Raw genomic sequence first — 13553 nt, 5'->3', positions numbered from 1 at the left:
GCTCAGGAAGGAGACTCGTTCTGTCTCCTAGAGATGAACGTACTTTGGTGAGAAAAATGCAAATCAATCCCAGAACAACAGCAAAGGACCGTGTGAAGATTCTGGAGGAAAATTATCTACATCCACAGTAAAAGCGAGTCCTATATCGACATAACCTGAAAGGCCGCTCAGCAAGGAAGAAGCCACTGCTCCAAAACCGCCATAAAAAAGCCAGACTATGGTTCGCAACTGCACATGGGGACAAAGATCATACTTTTTGGAGAAATGTCCTCTGATCTGATGAAACAAAAATAGAACTGTTTGGCCATAATGACCATTGTTATGTATGGAGTAAAAAGGGGGTGGCTTGCAAGCCGAAGAAAACCATCCCAACCGTGAAGCATGGGAGTGGCGGCATCATGTTGTGGGGGTGCTTTGCAGCAGGAGGGACTGGTGCACGTCACAAAATAGATGACATCACAAGGAAGGACAATTATGTGGATATATTGAAGCAACATCTCAAGACATCAGTCAGGTAGTTAAAGCTTGGTCGCAAATGGGTTTTCCAAATGGACAATGATCCCAAGCATACTTCCAAAGTTGTGGCAAAATGGCTTAAGGACAACAAGGTCAAGGTATTGGAGTTGCCATCGCAAAGCCCTGGCCTCAATCCTATAGAACATTTGTTGGCAGAACTGAAAAAGCGTGTGTAAGCAAGGAGGCCTACAAACCTGACTCAGTTACACCAGCTCTGTCAGGAAGAATGGGCCAAAATTCATCCAACTTATTGTGGGAAGCTTGTGGAAGGCTACCCAAAACATTTGATCCAAGTTAAACAATTTAAAGGCAATGCTACCAAATACTAATTGAGTGTTGTAAACTTCTGACCTCCTGGGAATGTGATGAAAGAAATAAAAGCTGAAATAAATCATTCTCTCTACTATTATTCTGACATTTCACATTCTTAAAATAAAGTGGTGATCCTAACTGACCTAAAACAGGGAATTTTTACTAGGATTAAATGTAAGGAATTGAGTTTAAACAGAGTTTAAATGTATTTGGCTAAGGTAAACCTCTGACTTCAACTGTAAGTACTAGTAATGGGTCTCTTAGTCCTCACCAAGTAGATCAGAGTGTCACTGGTCATTTCCCCTTCCTTGCATGCTTTTAATTTGTTCCCATCCTGACTCTTTGTGTATTAGGCTATAGGCCTAGTGGAATGTGAGAGTATGATGTGACTTGCACCTTTTTCAGGCTTGAATTAGACAATGTATTATCCTAACCTAAGTTATCGATTTATTGATATTATGTAACTTCTGCATGTCTTTCCTTAACAAATGTAAGACTAAATGCTATTTGTAATATGTTTTAGTGCATATATGTGTTTAATATACTATCCAGATGAGAACGTGTCTGATCACAGAACATTCCATAGAATTCTAGAAAAATACTTCCGGTGACTAAAATGGCTGTAACTCATTCACAGTAAAAGGTTTTACTATTCTGATCTCAGTTGATCAATCCTTATAAAATAAGGAAAACTCAATATGCTCTAAGTTTTTCTCTATATTCATTGGGAAGTAGTGTAAATGGCAGTTGTTTGAGAAAAATGTTACGTTTACACCGACCCCCCACTCCGGCGCTCCAGCTGTCTCATCATTACGCACACCTGCCACCATCATTACGTGCACCTGTGCCTCATGACACTCACCTGGACTCCATCACCTTCCTGATTACCTCCCCTGTATCTGTCACTCTCCTTGGTTCTTTCCTCAGGCGTTATTGACTCTGTTTCTGTTTCTATGTTTCATGTCTGTACACTACTCGTGTTTCTTGTTTTGTTTCATGTTTATTTTTTATTAAATTTACTCCCTGAACTTGCTTCCCGATTCTTAGAGTACACGTGACAAAAAAAAACATTTATGATACACATCTTCACAGGTGTTTTTTCTTGACTGATTACGATTTGATTGATTGATGTGGTTCTATTGAATGAGATATCATTTGAAAGGGCCGTTTCTTATCTTTCAAAATATGTACGATGTTTTCATACATGTATATGGTTTGAAACCTGCAAAGTATGCTCATTAATGTATGCAGAGGCATTCGTCTCAGTAAATTCAGAAATTCTAAAACTCTGCCACCGATGATGCAACAATGCCAATATGGCAAGTTACAGTTAGCTGGTGTTCTAAAGCCTAGTGTTTCCATTCCCTTTCATTATAATTCATATAATAATTTTTTTTTTTTTGCTGCAGGATTATTTTTCTGCTGTAGCAAACTGGCTCAAATTAAAATCCTACATCTGTAAAATGAAATTGACCTATATTGCAAAGAGTAATGCTGCTACAATAATTAATGTAAAATAGTAAATTAATCTATATGATGACATGGCACAGTGAAAGTAGCTGAATCACCCAGTGGTGCAGGGCGTTGTATTATTCATAGTGAAACCTCGGTTGGTGGCATTATATGTCCTTGGTTAACCCACTAGCTCCCCCTCATTAAAATGTCCCCTTTCCCTCTCTCTGTTTCTCGTTCTCTGTCTCTCTGTGGCACAACAATTCTCTTCGTCTCTCTCTCTCTCTCTCTCTCTCTCTCTCTCTCTCTCTCTCTCTCTCTCTCTCTCTTTCTTGTACAATCACTCTCCATCTCTATTCTCCCACTTACTCCCCCCCCTCCACTTCTCCCTGTTTTCCCTCAGGCCTTACTCACCACTGGGTGGTTTGGGTCTGGGTGGAATGCTCTTTTTGGGCGGCAGAGCTGGGCCGTCCTGCTTCCTACTGAAGGGGTCGTCTACGAACCCAGACTGGAGAGGGGGAGGAAAGGACGGCGGGAGAGAGAGGGAGAGACAGACAGACATTTCACAACTGTCAAGTGCCAACTCATAACAAGACTGATGTATGTGCATTGAAGACGATGAATCAGGAAATTAGTAAAAATACACAAACGGTTCTTTGTGCACCCCTGGGTAGGAAATGAACAAATAGATGCTATACAGTTCATAGTCCTTGGTAGAAGTACCTGCTGGTATTCAGGAAAGCCTCCTCTTCCTTCCATCGGGTCTCTGACCTTTGACATTTGGCTGAAGTCTGCGAACCCACTGTTACTGCCAAATGAGCTGTTACTGCTTCCAAAGGCAGTACTGCTTCCAAAGGGGTCGAGTGTGCCGAAGAGATCTGAGAAAATGTCAACATGAAACATTCAAGGATGTGTAGGTTATCGAGAACAAATACACACATTTTCAAAAGGATTTTCCATGATACATGACTGATATGAGCTGTGCTTCCAGAGTTGTTGCTGCTGTTGCATCAAGGTTTCACTGTTTGACTCCTGAGTGTATATAAACCCTGTACAGTTTCAGTCAAGAAAAATGAGAAGCTTGAAAACAGGCTAGACAAAATGAGAAGCTTGAAAACAGGCTAGACAAAATGAGAAGCTTGAAAACAGGCTAGACAAAATGAGAAGCTTGAAAACAGGCTAGACAAAATGAGAAGCTTGAAAACAGGCTAGACAAAATGAGAAGCTTGAAAACAGGCTAGACAAAATGAGCAGGTGAAAAAAAGAGAGGATTTGAAGTAGTTGGCATGACACCTTTTCGCTCAGCTCATAATTGTAATAAGCAAACTAACATGAAAACCTGATCCTACAACATTTTTACATGTACATTGTTTTTACATTTAAACTTTATTTAACTGGGCAAGTCAGTTAAGAACAAATTCTACCCCGGCCAACGCTGGGCCAATTGTGCTCTGCCCTATGGGACTCCCAATCACATCTGGATGTGATACAGCCTGGAATCGAACCAGGGACTGTAGTGACGCCTCTTGCACTGAGACGCAGTGCCTTAGACCGCTGCGCCACTCGGGAGCCCAAACATCTGCCACAGTCAACCCAGTGTTCTAGCATGGCTATGGGACTTCAACACTGCATGGCGTAATGTGTTTATATGGACTACAGCAATTTCCTAGGGAAAATAAAGAGAGGACTTTCTTGTGCAACCCAGTAGAAATGAAGAGTTGATTGAGAGTGGGACATACACACTTACAGTTGCAGGTTGCCCTGTCCAAGGCCTCTCTAGGCCACAGTATTTCCACCCTTACACAGTTGCAGGTTGCCCTGTCCAAGGCCTCTCTAGGCTACAGTATTTCCACCCTTACACAGTTGCAGGTTGCCCTGTCCAAGGCCTCTCTAGGCTACAGTATTTCCACCCTTACACAGTTGCAGGTTGCCCTGTCCAAGGCCTCTCTAGGCTACAGTATTTCCACCCTTACACAGTTGCAGGTTGCCCTGTCCAAGGCCTCTCTAGGCTACAGTATTTCCACCCTTACACAGTTGCAGGTTGCCCTGTCCAAGGCCTCTCTAGGCTACAGTATTTCCACCCTTACACAGTTGCAGATTGCCCTGTCCAAGGCCTCTCTAGGCTACAGTATTTCCACCCTTACACAGTTGCAGGTTGCCCTGTCCAAGGCCTCTCTAGGCTACAGTATTTCCACCCTTACACAGTTGCAGATTGCCCTGTCCAAGGCCTCTCTAGGCTACAGTATTTCCACCCTTACACAGTTGCAGATTGCCCTGTCCAAGGCCTCTCTAGGCTACAGTATTTCAACCCTTACACAGTTGCAGATTGCCCTGTCCAAGGCCTCTCTAGGCTACAGTATTTCCACTCTTACACAGTTGCAGATTGCCCTGTCCAAGGCCTCTCTAGGCTACAGTATTTCCACCCTTACACAGTTGCAGGTTGCCCTGTCCAAGGCCTCTCTAGGCTACAGTATTTCCACCCTTACACAGTTGCAGATTGCCCTGTCCAAGGCCTCTCTAGGCTACAGTATTTCCACCCTTACACAGTTGCAGGTTGCCCTGTCCAAGGCCTCTCTAGGCTACAGTATTTCCACCCTTACACAGTTGCAGATTGCCCTGTCCAAGGCCTCTCTAGGCTACAGTATTTCCACCCTTACACAGTTGCAGGTTGCCCTGTCCAAGGCCTCTCTAGGCTACAGTATTTCCACCCTTACACAGTTGCAGATTGCCCTGTCCAAGGCCTCTCTAGGCTACAGTATTTCCACCCTTACACAGTTGCAGATTGCCCTGTCCAAGGCCTCTCTAAGCTACAGTACTTACTAACTTACACAGTTAAAGATTGCCTTGTCCAAGGCCTCTCTAAGTTATTTCAGATGCCACAAGCCATCCTCTGGGCCCAAGCCACAATGCATCTCCTGTTTTTACTGGGACTGTTTCAAGTGAATTTTAAGTGATCCATGTGCTGCTTAGAATGGGAACCTTGGTAAAAAAATATATATATATATATAAAACATCACACAAGAACCTCAACTGTTTCCCAATCTTAAAACCGTTTAGGGTCATTATTTGACCCATCTTATCCATACAAATTCTATCTGAGGCGTTGATGTCTTTGAAAACTGATATTTGTTAACCACCACACTTCCTGGCATTATGGGAGATTTTTTTTTTTTTTTTTTTTACTGAGGTCTACACTAAAAATGTGAGAAAAACAAGGATTCAATGATTGAAAATGGATGTTAAACATGGGAACACTTTTCACAGCTATTTGACACCTGCTCAACAGCCCACAGGCCTATAGGCCGATATAGTCAAAACAGCAGGCTTGGGCAAAAAGGTGTGAAAAGAAAACAAATGCATTGTGCAACTGAAACAACCTCTTCTCTCTGAATACAAAAATCAGACTTAAACAAGTTATGCCTGAGAAAAGGGAGATGAGGGGGGGGGGGGGTAGAAGAATAGGAGAAAGACATCTGAGCAAGTACCTGGTCCTGGGCCTCTGGTGGGTTTTGGGCTAATGGATATGAAAGGGTCTGCGCTGGTTGTAAAGTGACTTGTCTTCATGAACAAGCAGAAAGAAACAGTTACATACATATACACCCATATATAAACTGAGTTGAATATAAATATATACAAACACATTCCAAGGGTCAGAAAGTGCCAGAGTACCTTGGTGGGGAGCGTTGCACTTTTACTGAAGGGGTCGGGGGTGCTGAAGGGGTCTGCCTTGACGGTGGTCTTCCTGAAGAAGTCTGCCGACGTAGCTTTGAAGGGGTCCGTCTCTTTGAATGGGTCCCCCCCAAAGGGGTCTGGATGGTGAGAGAGATCTAGGACAGCTCAGTGTAGCAGGCTGTGGATCAGACTTGACCTTCCCTTCACATAGGCTAGTCTGACGGTACCCTATCCTTCGCACAGGGACGCGATGTGAATTAGGTTCACTGTGGGCTGGAGCATCCGGACCGTAAGCCACGTAGTAGTTGAGATAATGCGAGTGCAATTTGGTTAACCTCTTCAGTAGGAATCATATCACCCAGTTAGTCACTATGTTCAATGTTAATTCCCCTTATGACAGTTCCATTTATTGTTGGTAAGGAAACTGTTAGGAAATGATGCATATTCTTTTAATCAGTTTTTAAAAATGCTGGGTGTTCAACTGCCCGTGGCTTTGCTATTGTCAACATTGAGACCGTAGGCATTCTCCATTACGCCAGACAAATTAGGCATTCTCCATTACGTCAGACAAATGCAAGAACTCAATCACCATTAAGATAAACATTCAACAGCCAGCAAATATTTTCTATGGAACGTGTGTCGTATATTACAAAGAGAGAGAAGTGGGACGTTGAAGCAAGCCCGGTTGGACCCTGTTTTCTCAAAGTTCCAGAATGTCATCAACTTAACAGGAGGATGGCATTGTATGGAAGTCCATGTTCTCGTTTAATTGTGTATAACTCTTTCTGGTTATGAATAAATAAATACCTGCAGGCGCTGGTAGTGATGGCTGCTTTGCAAAAGGGTCGTTTTGGAAGGGGTCACCTACAGGAGAGGAGTTGAGATGAGGGATGAGGGGGAGAAGACAATCAGAGGCTATGGCACAGAGGACAACAGCTAAAACGTTGGAAGGGGGAATCTAAACACAGAAGGATAACAAACAAATTATAGAGCACACTTAAGGAAAACAAAGGCAGAACTGCAAAAACAACGTCTTAGCCAAGCTGCAGAGGAGTCCACATTGCTTCTGGTGAAACTACAAATCATGTCGGGATAGGGAGGATGAGAGCCCTGTGGGAACATTTGAGTGAGGAGGAGAGGAAACTCAAGCAGGACTATCTGAGGAGAGGAGGAGAGGACAGAGGGATAACGGGGGAGAGATGAGCGATTGCTGAAAGGTCGCTGAAAGAGAAGGAGAGGAAAGGGAGAGAGTGAGAGGAGAGGGAGAGGAGAATCGGCACCTTTGAACGGGTCTGTCTTGAAGGGGTCTTCGGAGTGGAAGGGGTCTGTGTGCATCTCCTGAGGGACGCTACAGAACCCAGATGTCTTCACCTTAAATGGGTCCTCCTGAGAATGGGAGAAAAACATATCTGTCTGTTTGGTTCTGGAGAGCCTTGGTTTATTTACACTTAAGACTGTGCCACCATCTCCAACCATTTTCCCCTCAGACAGGCATGAAGGAGAAAAACCAACGCACGTCGACTCGATTGTTTATTCAGTCGGCCGATAAGTCTTGCCGAGCTGTCAAACACGACAGCTATCAAATCAAAATACTTCATATTTCAATAAGGGCCCACTCAGGTTCAAGTGGAGGAATGTGAGTTCGACAACACTAACAGAGACCTCGACGAGAGAGGAATGTGAGCCTGAAGAAAAGCCTCCACTGTTGCTGCTTCCAGACTTGACCAGACCAGAGAGCGCCCGGGGCTTGAGTTTCACTTTAATAACACAAAGGGAATGTTCATTCTTCTGCAATTTGCCCATTCTGTGTCTGCTGCGCCCCACTGCACTCAGCTGGTCCCAATGAAAAAGCCCCCAGAGTCGGTAGGAAACAACCATCTGTTAGGCCCCACATTCTTCAGGGTCTCTGGTTTCTCTAGAAAACCTGCCTTCACGTGCCAGGCGAGCCCTGGCTATGAAAACGCTAACTTGTTATGTTTCATTAGCAGGACTTCTCCTCATTTCAATAAGAGGCCTGACCGTGATCCCTGTGTTCACTCCGCCATGACATCCAACGCCGCCCAGAATTAGGGCCAAGAATAAGCGCTAAGTGTCCGAGCCCTTTCAAAACGCACAGGTAATTAAGCTTAAGACGGAACAACAGAGAGGGCTGCCAGGTAAAATAACAGCGTGCAAGAGTATTTAAGCAGAGATAATCACATTAAACAAGATATAACAAACTATGGGATTAATATAAACCACTTAAGATGCTGCAAGCCCCGGAGCCGCTCGTTTGAACGAAACATTTCTGACACTAAACAAGGGAAGTGATACCTCTTTTCTTTACAGGCAAAGGTTTAGCATATTCCACTTATCTTTTCTCTTTATCTGATCATCTCCGGTGACACACAGGTCAATTTCACACCCAGGCCAGCAGCCGACAATGACTCATCATGTTACCATGATCTGCAGATGTGGCTGAAATGAACTACACCTTAGCTGCCATCCGTTGTTCAAGTCCAAATGTACCAGATGTGTTCAGTAGAGTACTGCCTTTCTAGGTTGAACCAGGTCTCCACTAGACACCAAGCATTCAACCTCAATGGACCACTTTTATATACACCACGTGGTCAAAAGTATGTGGACACCCCTTCAAAATGACTGGATTCGGCTATTTCAGCCACACTCCTTACTGACAGGTGTATAAAGCCGAGCACACTGGCATTCAATCTCCATAGACAAACATTGGCAGTAGAATGGCCCGTACTGAAAAGCTCAGTGATGTTCAACGTGGCACCGTCATAGGATGCTACCTTCACAACAAGTCAGTTCGTAAAATTTAGACCCTGCGAGAGCTGCCCCGGTCAACTATAAGAGCTGTTATGAAGTGGAAGCGTCTAGGAGCAACAACGGCTCAGCCGCGGAAATGGTAGGCCACACAAGCTCACAAAACGGGACTGCCGAGTGCTGATGCGAGCAACGGGTAAACGTCCTCTGTGCTCGGTTGCAACACTACCGAGTTCCAAACTTCCTCTGGAAGCAACGTCAACACAAGGACTGTTCGTCGGGAGCTTCATGAAATGGGTTTCCATGGCCGAACAGCCGCACACAAGCCTAAGATCATCAGGCGCAATGCCAAGCGTCGGCTGGAGTGGTGTAGAGCTTGCCGCCATTGGGCCCTGACCTCAACCCCATCTAACTCCTTTGGGATGAATTGGAACACTGACTGCGAGCCAGGCCGAATCGACCAACATCAGTGCCCAACCTCACTAATGCTCTTGTGGCCGAATGGAAGTCCCAGCAGCAATGTTCCAACATCTAGTGGAAAGCCTTCTCAGAAGAGTGGAGGCTGTTATAGCAGCAAAGGGGGAACAAACTCCATATTAATGCCCATGATTTTGGAATGAGATGTTAGACGAGCAGGTGTCCACATACTTTTGGCCACGCAGTGTATTACCTCTACATGCTTAGGAAAAACTCTGGGTCGTAGTTACAGGACCCAGAGTTGAACCTCCTGAGCGATGTGGTCTCCTCACCATGGCTCCGAAACCTCCATTCTCGCGGTCGTGGAATCCCTCGCTCATGTCAGCCAGGTTGGTCATGCTGCCTCCGTGGGTCCCGTTCAGGTTGCTGTTGTACTGCTCAATGCTCTTAGTCATCTCCTGCTGGCTGTCCTGGATCTGAGACAGCTTACTGCGAGCCTGGAGGAACAGAGCAGCACAGCACAGTAGGTTAATGTAGGGTTTCATTCAACACAGAGGATATCAGGGCTGTTAGGGGAACAACAGTTATATGTGAACGCATGTGTTTGCACATCAGGTTGTGATGACTTTCATTTGAACGTGTCTTTGAGAGATTCCATCAAAATGAGCCACCCTCCCAAAAGGATCTCTTTCCGTTCAATATAGTGGCCGAATAGCTTTTCTAAGGAACCGAGAGTGAGTGCATATTATTGTAGGTGATCGCCGAGGAAATGATCAACCGGCGTGGCTCTACGACCACTCAATGGCCTTTTGACCGCAGTGTTTCTTAAGACAGAACGCACGGCTCCGACAAGGCCTGAATGGGACCAGTCATTTGTGTAGAGAAACCCTCTCACAATATGGCCTCGTGCAGGGCACCCTGGGAGGAGAGTCTCAGCGCAGGCGTCACATGGTTCCGTTCACATTGCCGTGGTTACAGCTGATTGCGGGTATTCCCCATAGCTCCTCACAGATGGTGGTATTGGACTACAATACTGTAATCTCAGTATGGTTTGAATTCAATGAGAGAAGAGTGATGAATGAGGATATTAGTGAACATGATTTGGCGCTGCAGGTTATGGAAGTAGCTAAGCGCTGCTATTTGTTCATAATGAGAGTAGATCGGAATGGATTTTCTCTCACTTACCTCAACGTAACGTCTCTCACTTACACCCCCCCCCCCCCCCCACCCTACAAAAGAGAACACAGCCATCTATGTCTCAGCATCCTTTCTCAGGGTGATGTGAGATCGGAGGTGTGGGCTGTGGAAGTCATGTCAGATATGATGATTAGTGTGGTGCAGAGAGCGGAGGTAGTACATTTGACACTGAAACTGCCACACCCAAATCTGACGGAGGGCAGATATCTCCAGATGAGGGGTTAACGATGACGATATGCTCTTTAAAAACAACTTCACTAGAATTTCACTGAAAATGTATTAAGTACTTCTTCATTTCCCAGTCTGTGCTGAATATCTCCCAGAAGAGAAGACCAAGCACATATTGAATCTGGTCATTTTCGTCAATTCGTGACACAAAAACTCCCCCTGGTGGTCACACTAGGAAGTGTCTTGCAACAGGTCCTGTCACATCCCAGACACATTAGCCTGATTCACACTCACTATAGGACAAAACCGAGCCATGCCGAGCTGAATTGGGCTGGCTTGGTTATGCATCCACCATAGCTGTGCTGGAACCATGCTGGAATGGACAATGTGACAATAAAATATCAAACGCCAGGATAGCTCGGGTTGGCATTATAGCGTGAATCAGATGTGATGAGTCGCTGTACCTAACCCTAACCACAACAGGTGTATGGGACTTCTGCATATCTGACTGGGGGCATGTCGGTTGCCTCTCCTCTCCCTCTACCTGGCTCTCTCTCACCTGGTTGATCTCGTCCTGGGTGGCTTTGAGGGACTTGATGATGGTCTCCAGTTGGAACTTGCCAGCCGTTAGGCTCTGTTCCAGCTGGCTCTCCTCCAGCTGCAGCTGGTTCAGGTCTGCCTTGGCTCGACTCAGCTCCTCTTCTTGGCTGTGCAGGTCAGTCTCCTGGGAGTGGATCTGATTCTGCAGGGATGAAATCTGGGGTAGAGAAAGAGATTGACAGCAAGAGACAGTGGGAGGGGGGGTGGGAGAAAGTGGAGGATGAATGCGATGCCTACCAGATTGAGTGTAGGCTGTAGGGCTGTAACGGTACAACACATAAACATATAAAACTGTAGGCCTACAGCCTATGTCTACACTGCATTGTAGGCTATGCCTCTTCAGTAAATCTGAGCTATATTCTTTCTCTCGGGCTATTCCGTTCAAACAAATGGATGCGAACATTGCATTCAAAATTCAACTCCTAATCGGGGCACTTCAAACTGTTCTTTTGTGACGTCGAAGCCGGAACTACCACTGAACAAAAATAGAACCGCAACATGCAACCATTTCATAGATTTGACTGAGTTACAGTTCATATAATGAAATCAGTCAATAGAGATAAATAAATTAGGCTCAAATCTATGGATTTCACGTGACTGGGAAGGGCCACAGCCATGGGTGGGTCTGGGAGGGTATAGGCCAACCCACTGGGGAGCCTGGCTCAGCCAACCAGAATGTTTTTCCCCCCCAATAAAAGGGCTTTGTGCACAAGATTTGAGAGAAATAAGCTTTTTGTGCGTATTAACATTTTCTGGGATCTTTTCTTTCAGCTCATGATAAATGGGACCAACACTTCACATGCTACGTTGATATTTTGTACAGTCTTTGGTTTCTATGTGTCCATTCTCTGTGGTTGATGATAGTTGGTTTCAGGCAGCGCCTTATGAAAGTCCTCGAGCCACGTTTACGAACTTCCCTCTTGCACCCTTTTCAGCAAACAGCAAACAGGTAGCAGCCGCTCTATATGAGCAAGCCAAAGGCCAAGTTTCTAATTAACAGTGACATCCCATCACATCACCCCAGAGCGGGAGATGTGCCCCCTTTATGAGAGTCACTAGTGCGCATCTGGTATTGAAGGAGGCAGTGACATGGAAGTGGGATTTTACCACATACGACTGGGAGAAATCCTCTTGAATGGCCCTCAAACTGGTAATTACTAGTGGGAAACTCGTCTATCATCCTGAGCACACACTTCTCCCACATGCTGACCTCTTGATGTCACCTACTAAGGAAATGGCCTCTATAACAGCATTTTCGGCAGTTAAATCCAACAACAAAACATTATTTATCAAAAGCAATCTATTCATGTGTTTTTTTGAACTCTAGAATTTTTCTACAAGCACGATAGCTATATTGCTTCCATGATTACTACCAGACCACTGTCAAACTCCTCTGCTTCCCATTATCCCTTACTCTCACCATTTGGGACTCCTCATTGCACTTGATCCGGACGTCGTTGAGCATGTCCTCCAGCTTGGCCTTCTGCTGGTCCATCTCCTCCAGCCGCTCCTGGGCCTCCTGCTTCTGGGCCTCCAGCTCCTGCAAGCTGCACGTCTCTCTGTCCAGGTCGTTCTGCATCTCCTGAAGAACACGCAGACACACATGTAATCAGCACAACAATGACAATCTGGGAAAAGAGGAGGGAACTCTGAACACGGTGCTGCACTACCTCGTTCCATTTAGAGTAGCAGTATACAGCATTAAAAAACACATGGTGTGTCAAAAACCCCCAATTCCCTTTTTTTATGAGGAAATGGTACGCCTGCTCACCTGCACCTCCGAGGACTTGTGTCTGATGGCCTCCTCTGTCTCTCTGATGTCCTGCTCCAAGGTATACTTCTCCCTGAGAGAGGGAAACACCCCCCCCCCCCATCAACACACAGCGCCACAGGGGAGAAAAAGCCAGCCACCCCCTCCTCCTCCACCTCCCTCTCCTCTTCCTCACCCCTCTCTCCCTCCAGACACAAAATGAGGACAAAAGAAAAAGGACAGACTGGGACAGCCAAGAGAGGGTTACCTGAGGGCACTCCAGTGTGTAAAAGCAAGAGTGCTGACGCAGCATGAAGAGTAAGTGGTGAAAACAAAAGATTGATCAAATACACACATTTTGTTTTTAAAGGGTTGGAGTGGGGGATGAGGCGGGATGAGGTTGAGAGGGAAGGACTCAATCCACACCCGGCTGTTACCATTCTTCTCCTTTTGAAATGTCCATTTGATCACCTACTCTACTGTGTTCCACATGCAGTATCTACTAGTGTTGCACAGTATACCGGTACCACGGTAATATCACGGTACAAAAACGCCACGATACTTATGCAAAACGTTTTAGAACCCCGTTTCATATGAGCCTATCATTTCTCAGCCATACAGATCTAAAGAACCCGCTTGTGCCTGTTATAAAATGTTTATAAAGTCCGTTTGGTTGACAAATTCTGTTTAAAAAAAAATGCAA

The 13553-nt window shown here is 45.4% G+C and overlaps 1 protein-coding gene across 10 annotated transcripts in view; it reads right to left on the bottom strand.

Moving 5' to 3' along the window:
* LOC135512700 (epidermal growth factor receptor substrate 15-like 1) overlaps nucleotides 1-13553 on the bottom strand; it is a 36291-nt gene that overhangs the window by 15536 nt on the left and 7202 nt on the right. For all 10 annotated transcript variants that reach the window (XR_010451448.1, XM_064934988.1, XM_064934991.1 and 7 more), the window contains exons 13-22: nucleotides 12872-12944; nucleotides 12521-12682; nucleotides 11060-11257; nucleotides 9468-9632; nucleotides 7233-7338; nucleotides 6760-6816; nucleotides 5950-6107; nucleotides 5766-5838; nucleotides 3004-3158; nucleotides 2695-2788 (exon numbers count right to left, since the gene is read on the bottom strand). Coding sequence is in view for 9 of the 10 variants with exons in the window: in XM_064934988.1 (XP_064791060.1) it covers nucleotides 2695-2788; nucleotides 3004-3158; nucleotides 5766-5838; nucleotides 5950-6107; nucleotides 6760-6816; nucleotides 7233-7338; nucleotides 9468-9632; nucleotides 11060-11257; nucleotides 12521-12682; nucleotides 12872-12944 (1241 nt within the window). In the remaining variant the exon portion in view is untranslated. The remainder of the gene's footprint in view (nucleotides 1-2694; nucleotides 2789-3003; nucleotides 3159-5765; nucleotides 5839-5949; nucleotides 6108-6759; nucleotides 6817-7232; nucleotides 7339-9467; nucleotides 9633-11059; nucleotides 11258-12520; nucleotides 12683-12871; nucleotides 12945-13553) is intronic.

Source organism: Oncorhynchus masou, chromosome 24, assembly GCF_036934945.1.
Source record: "Oncorhynchus masou masou isolate Uvic2021 chromosome 24, UVic_Omas_1.1, whole genome shotgun sequence".
In the NCBI taxonomy this organism is placed as follows: Eukaryota; Metazoa; Chordata; class Actinopteri; order Salmoniformes; family Salmonidae; genus Oncorhynchus; species Oncorhynchus masou.
Note: the sequence above shows the minus strand (reverse complement) of the source record. Positions and strands in the feature narration are given on the sequence as shown.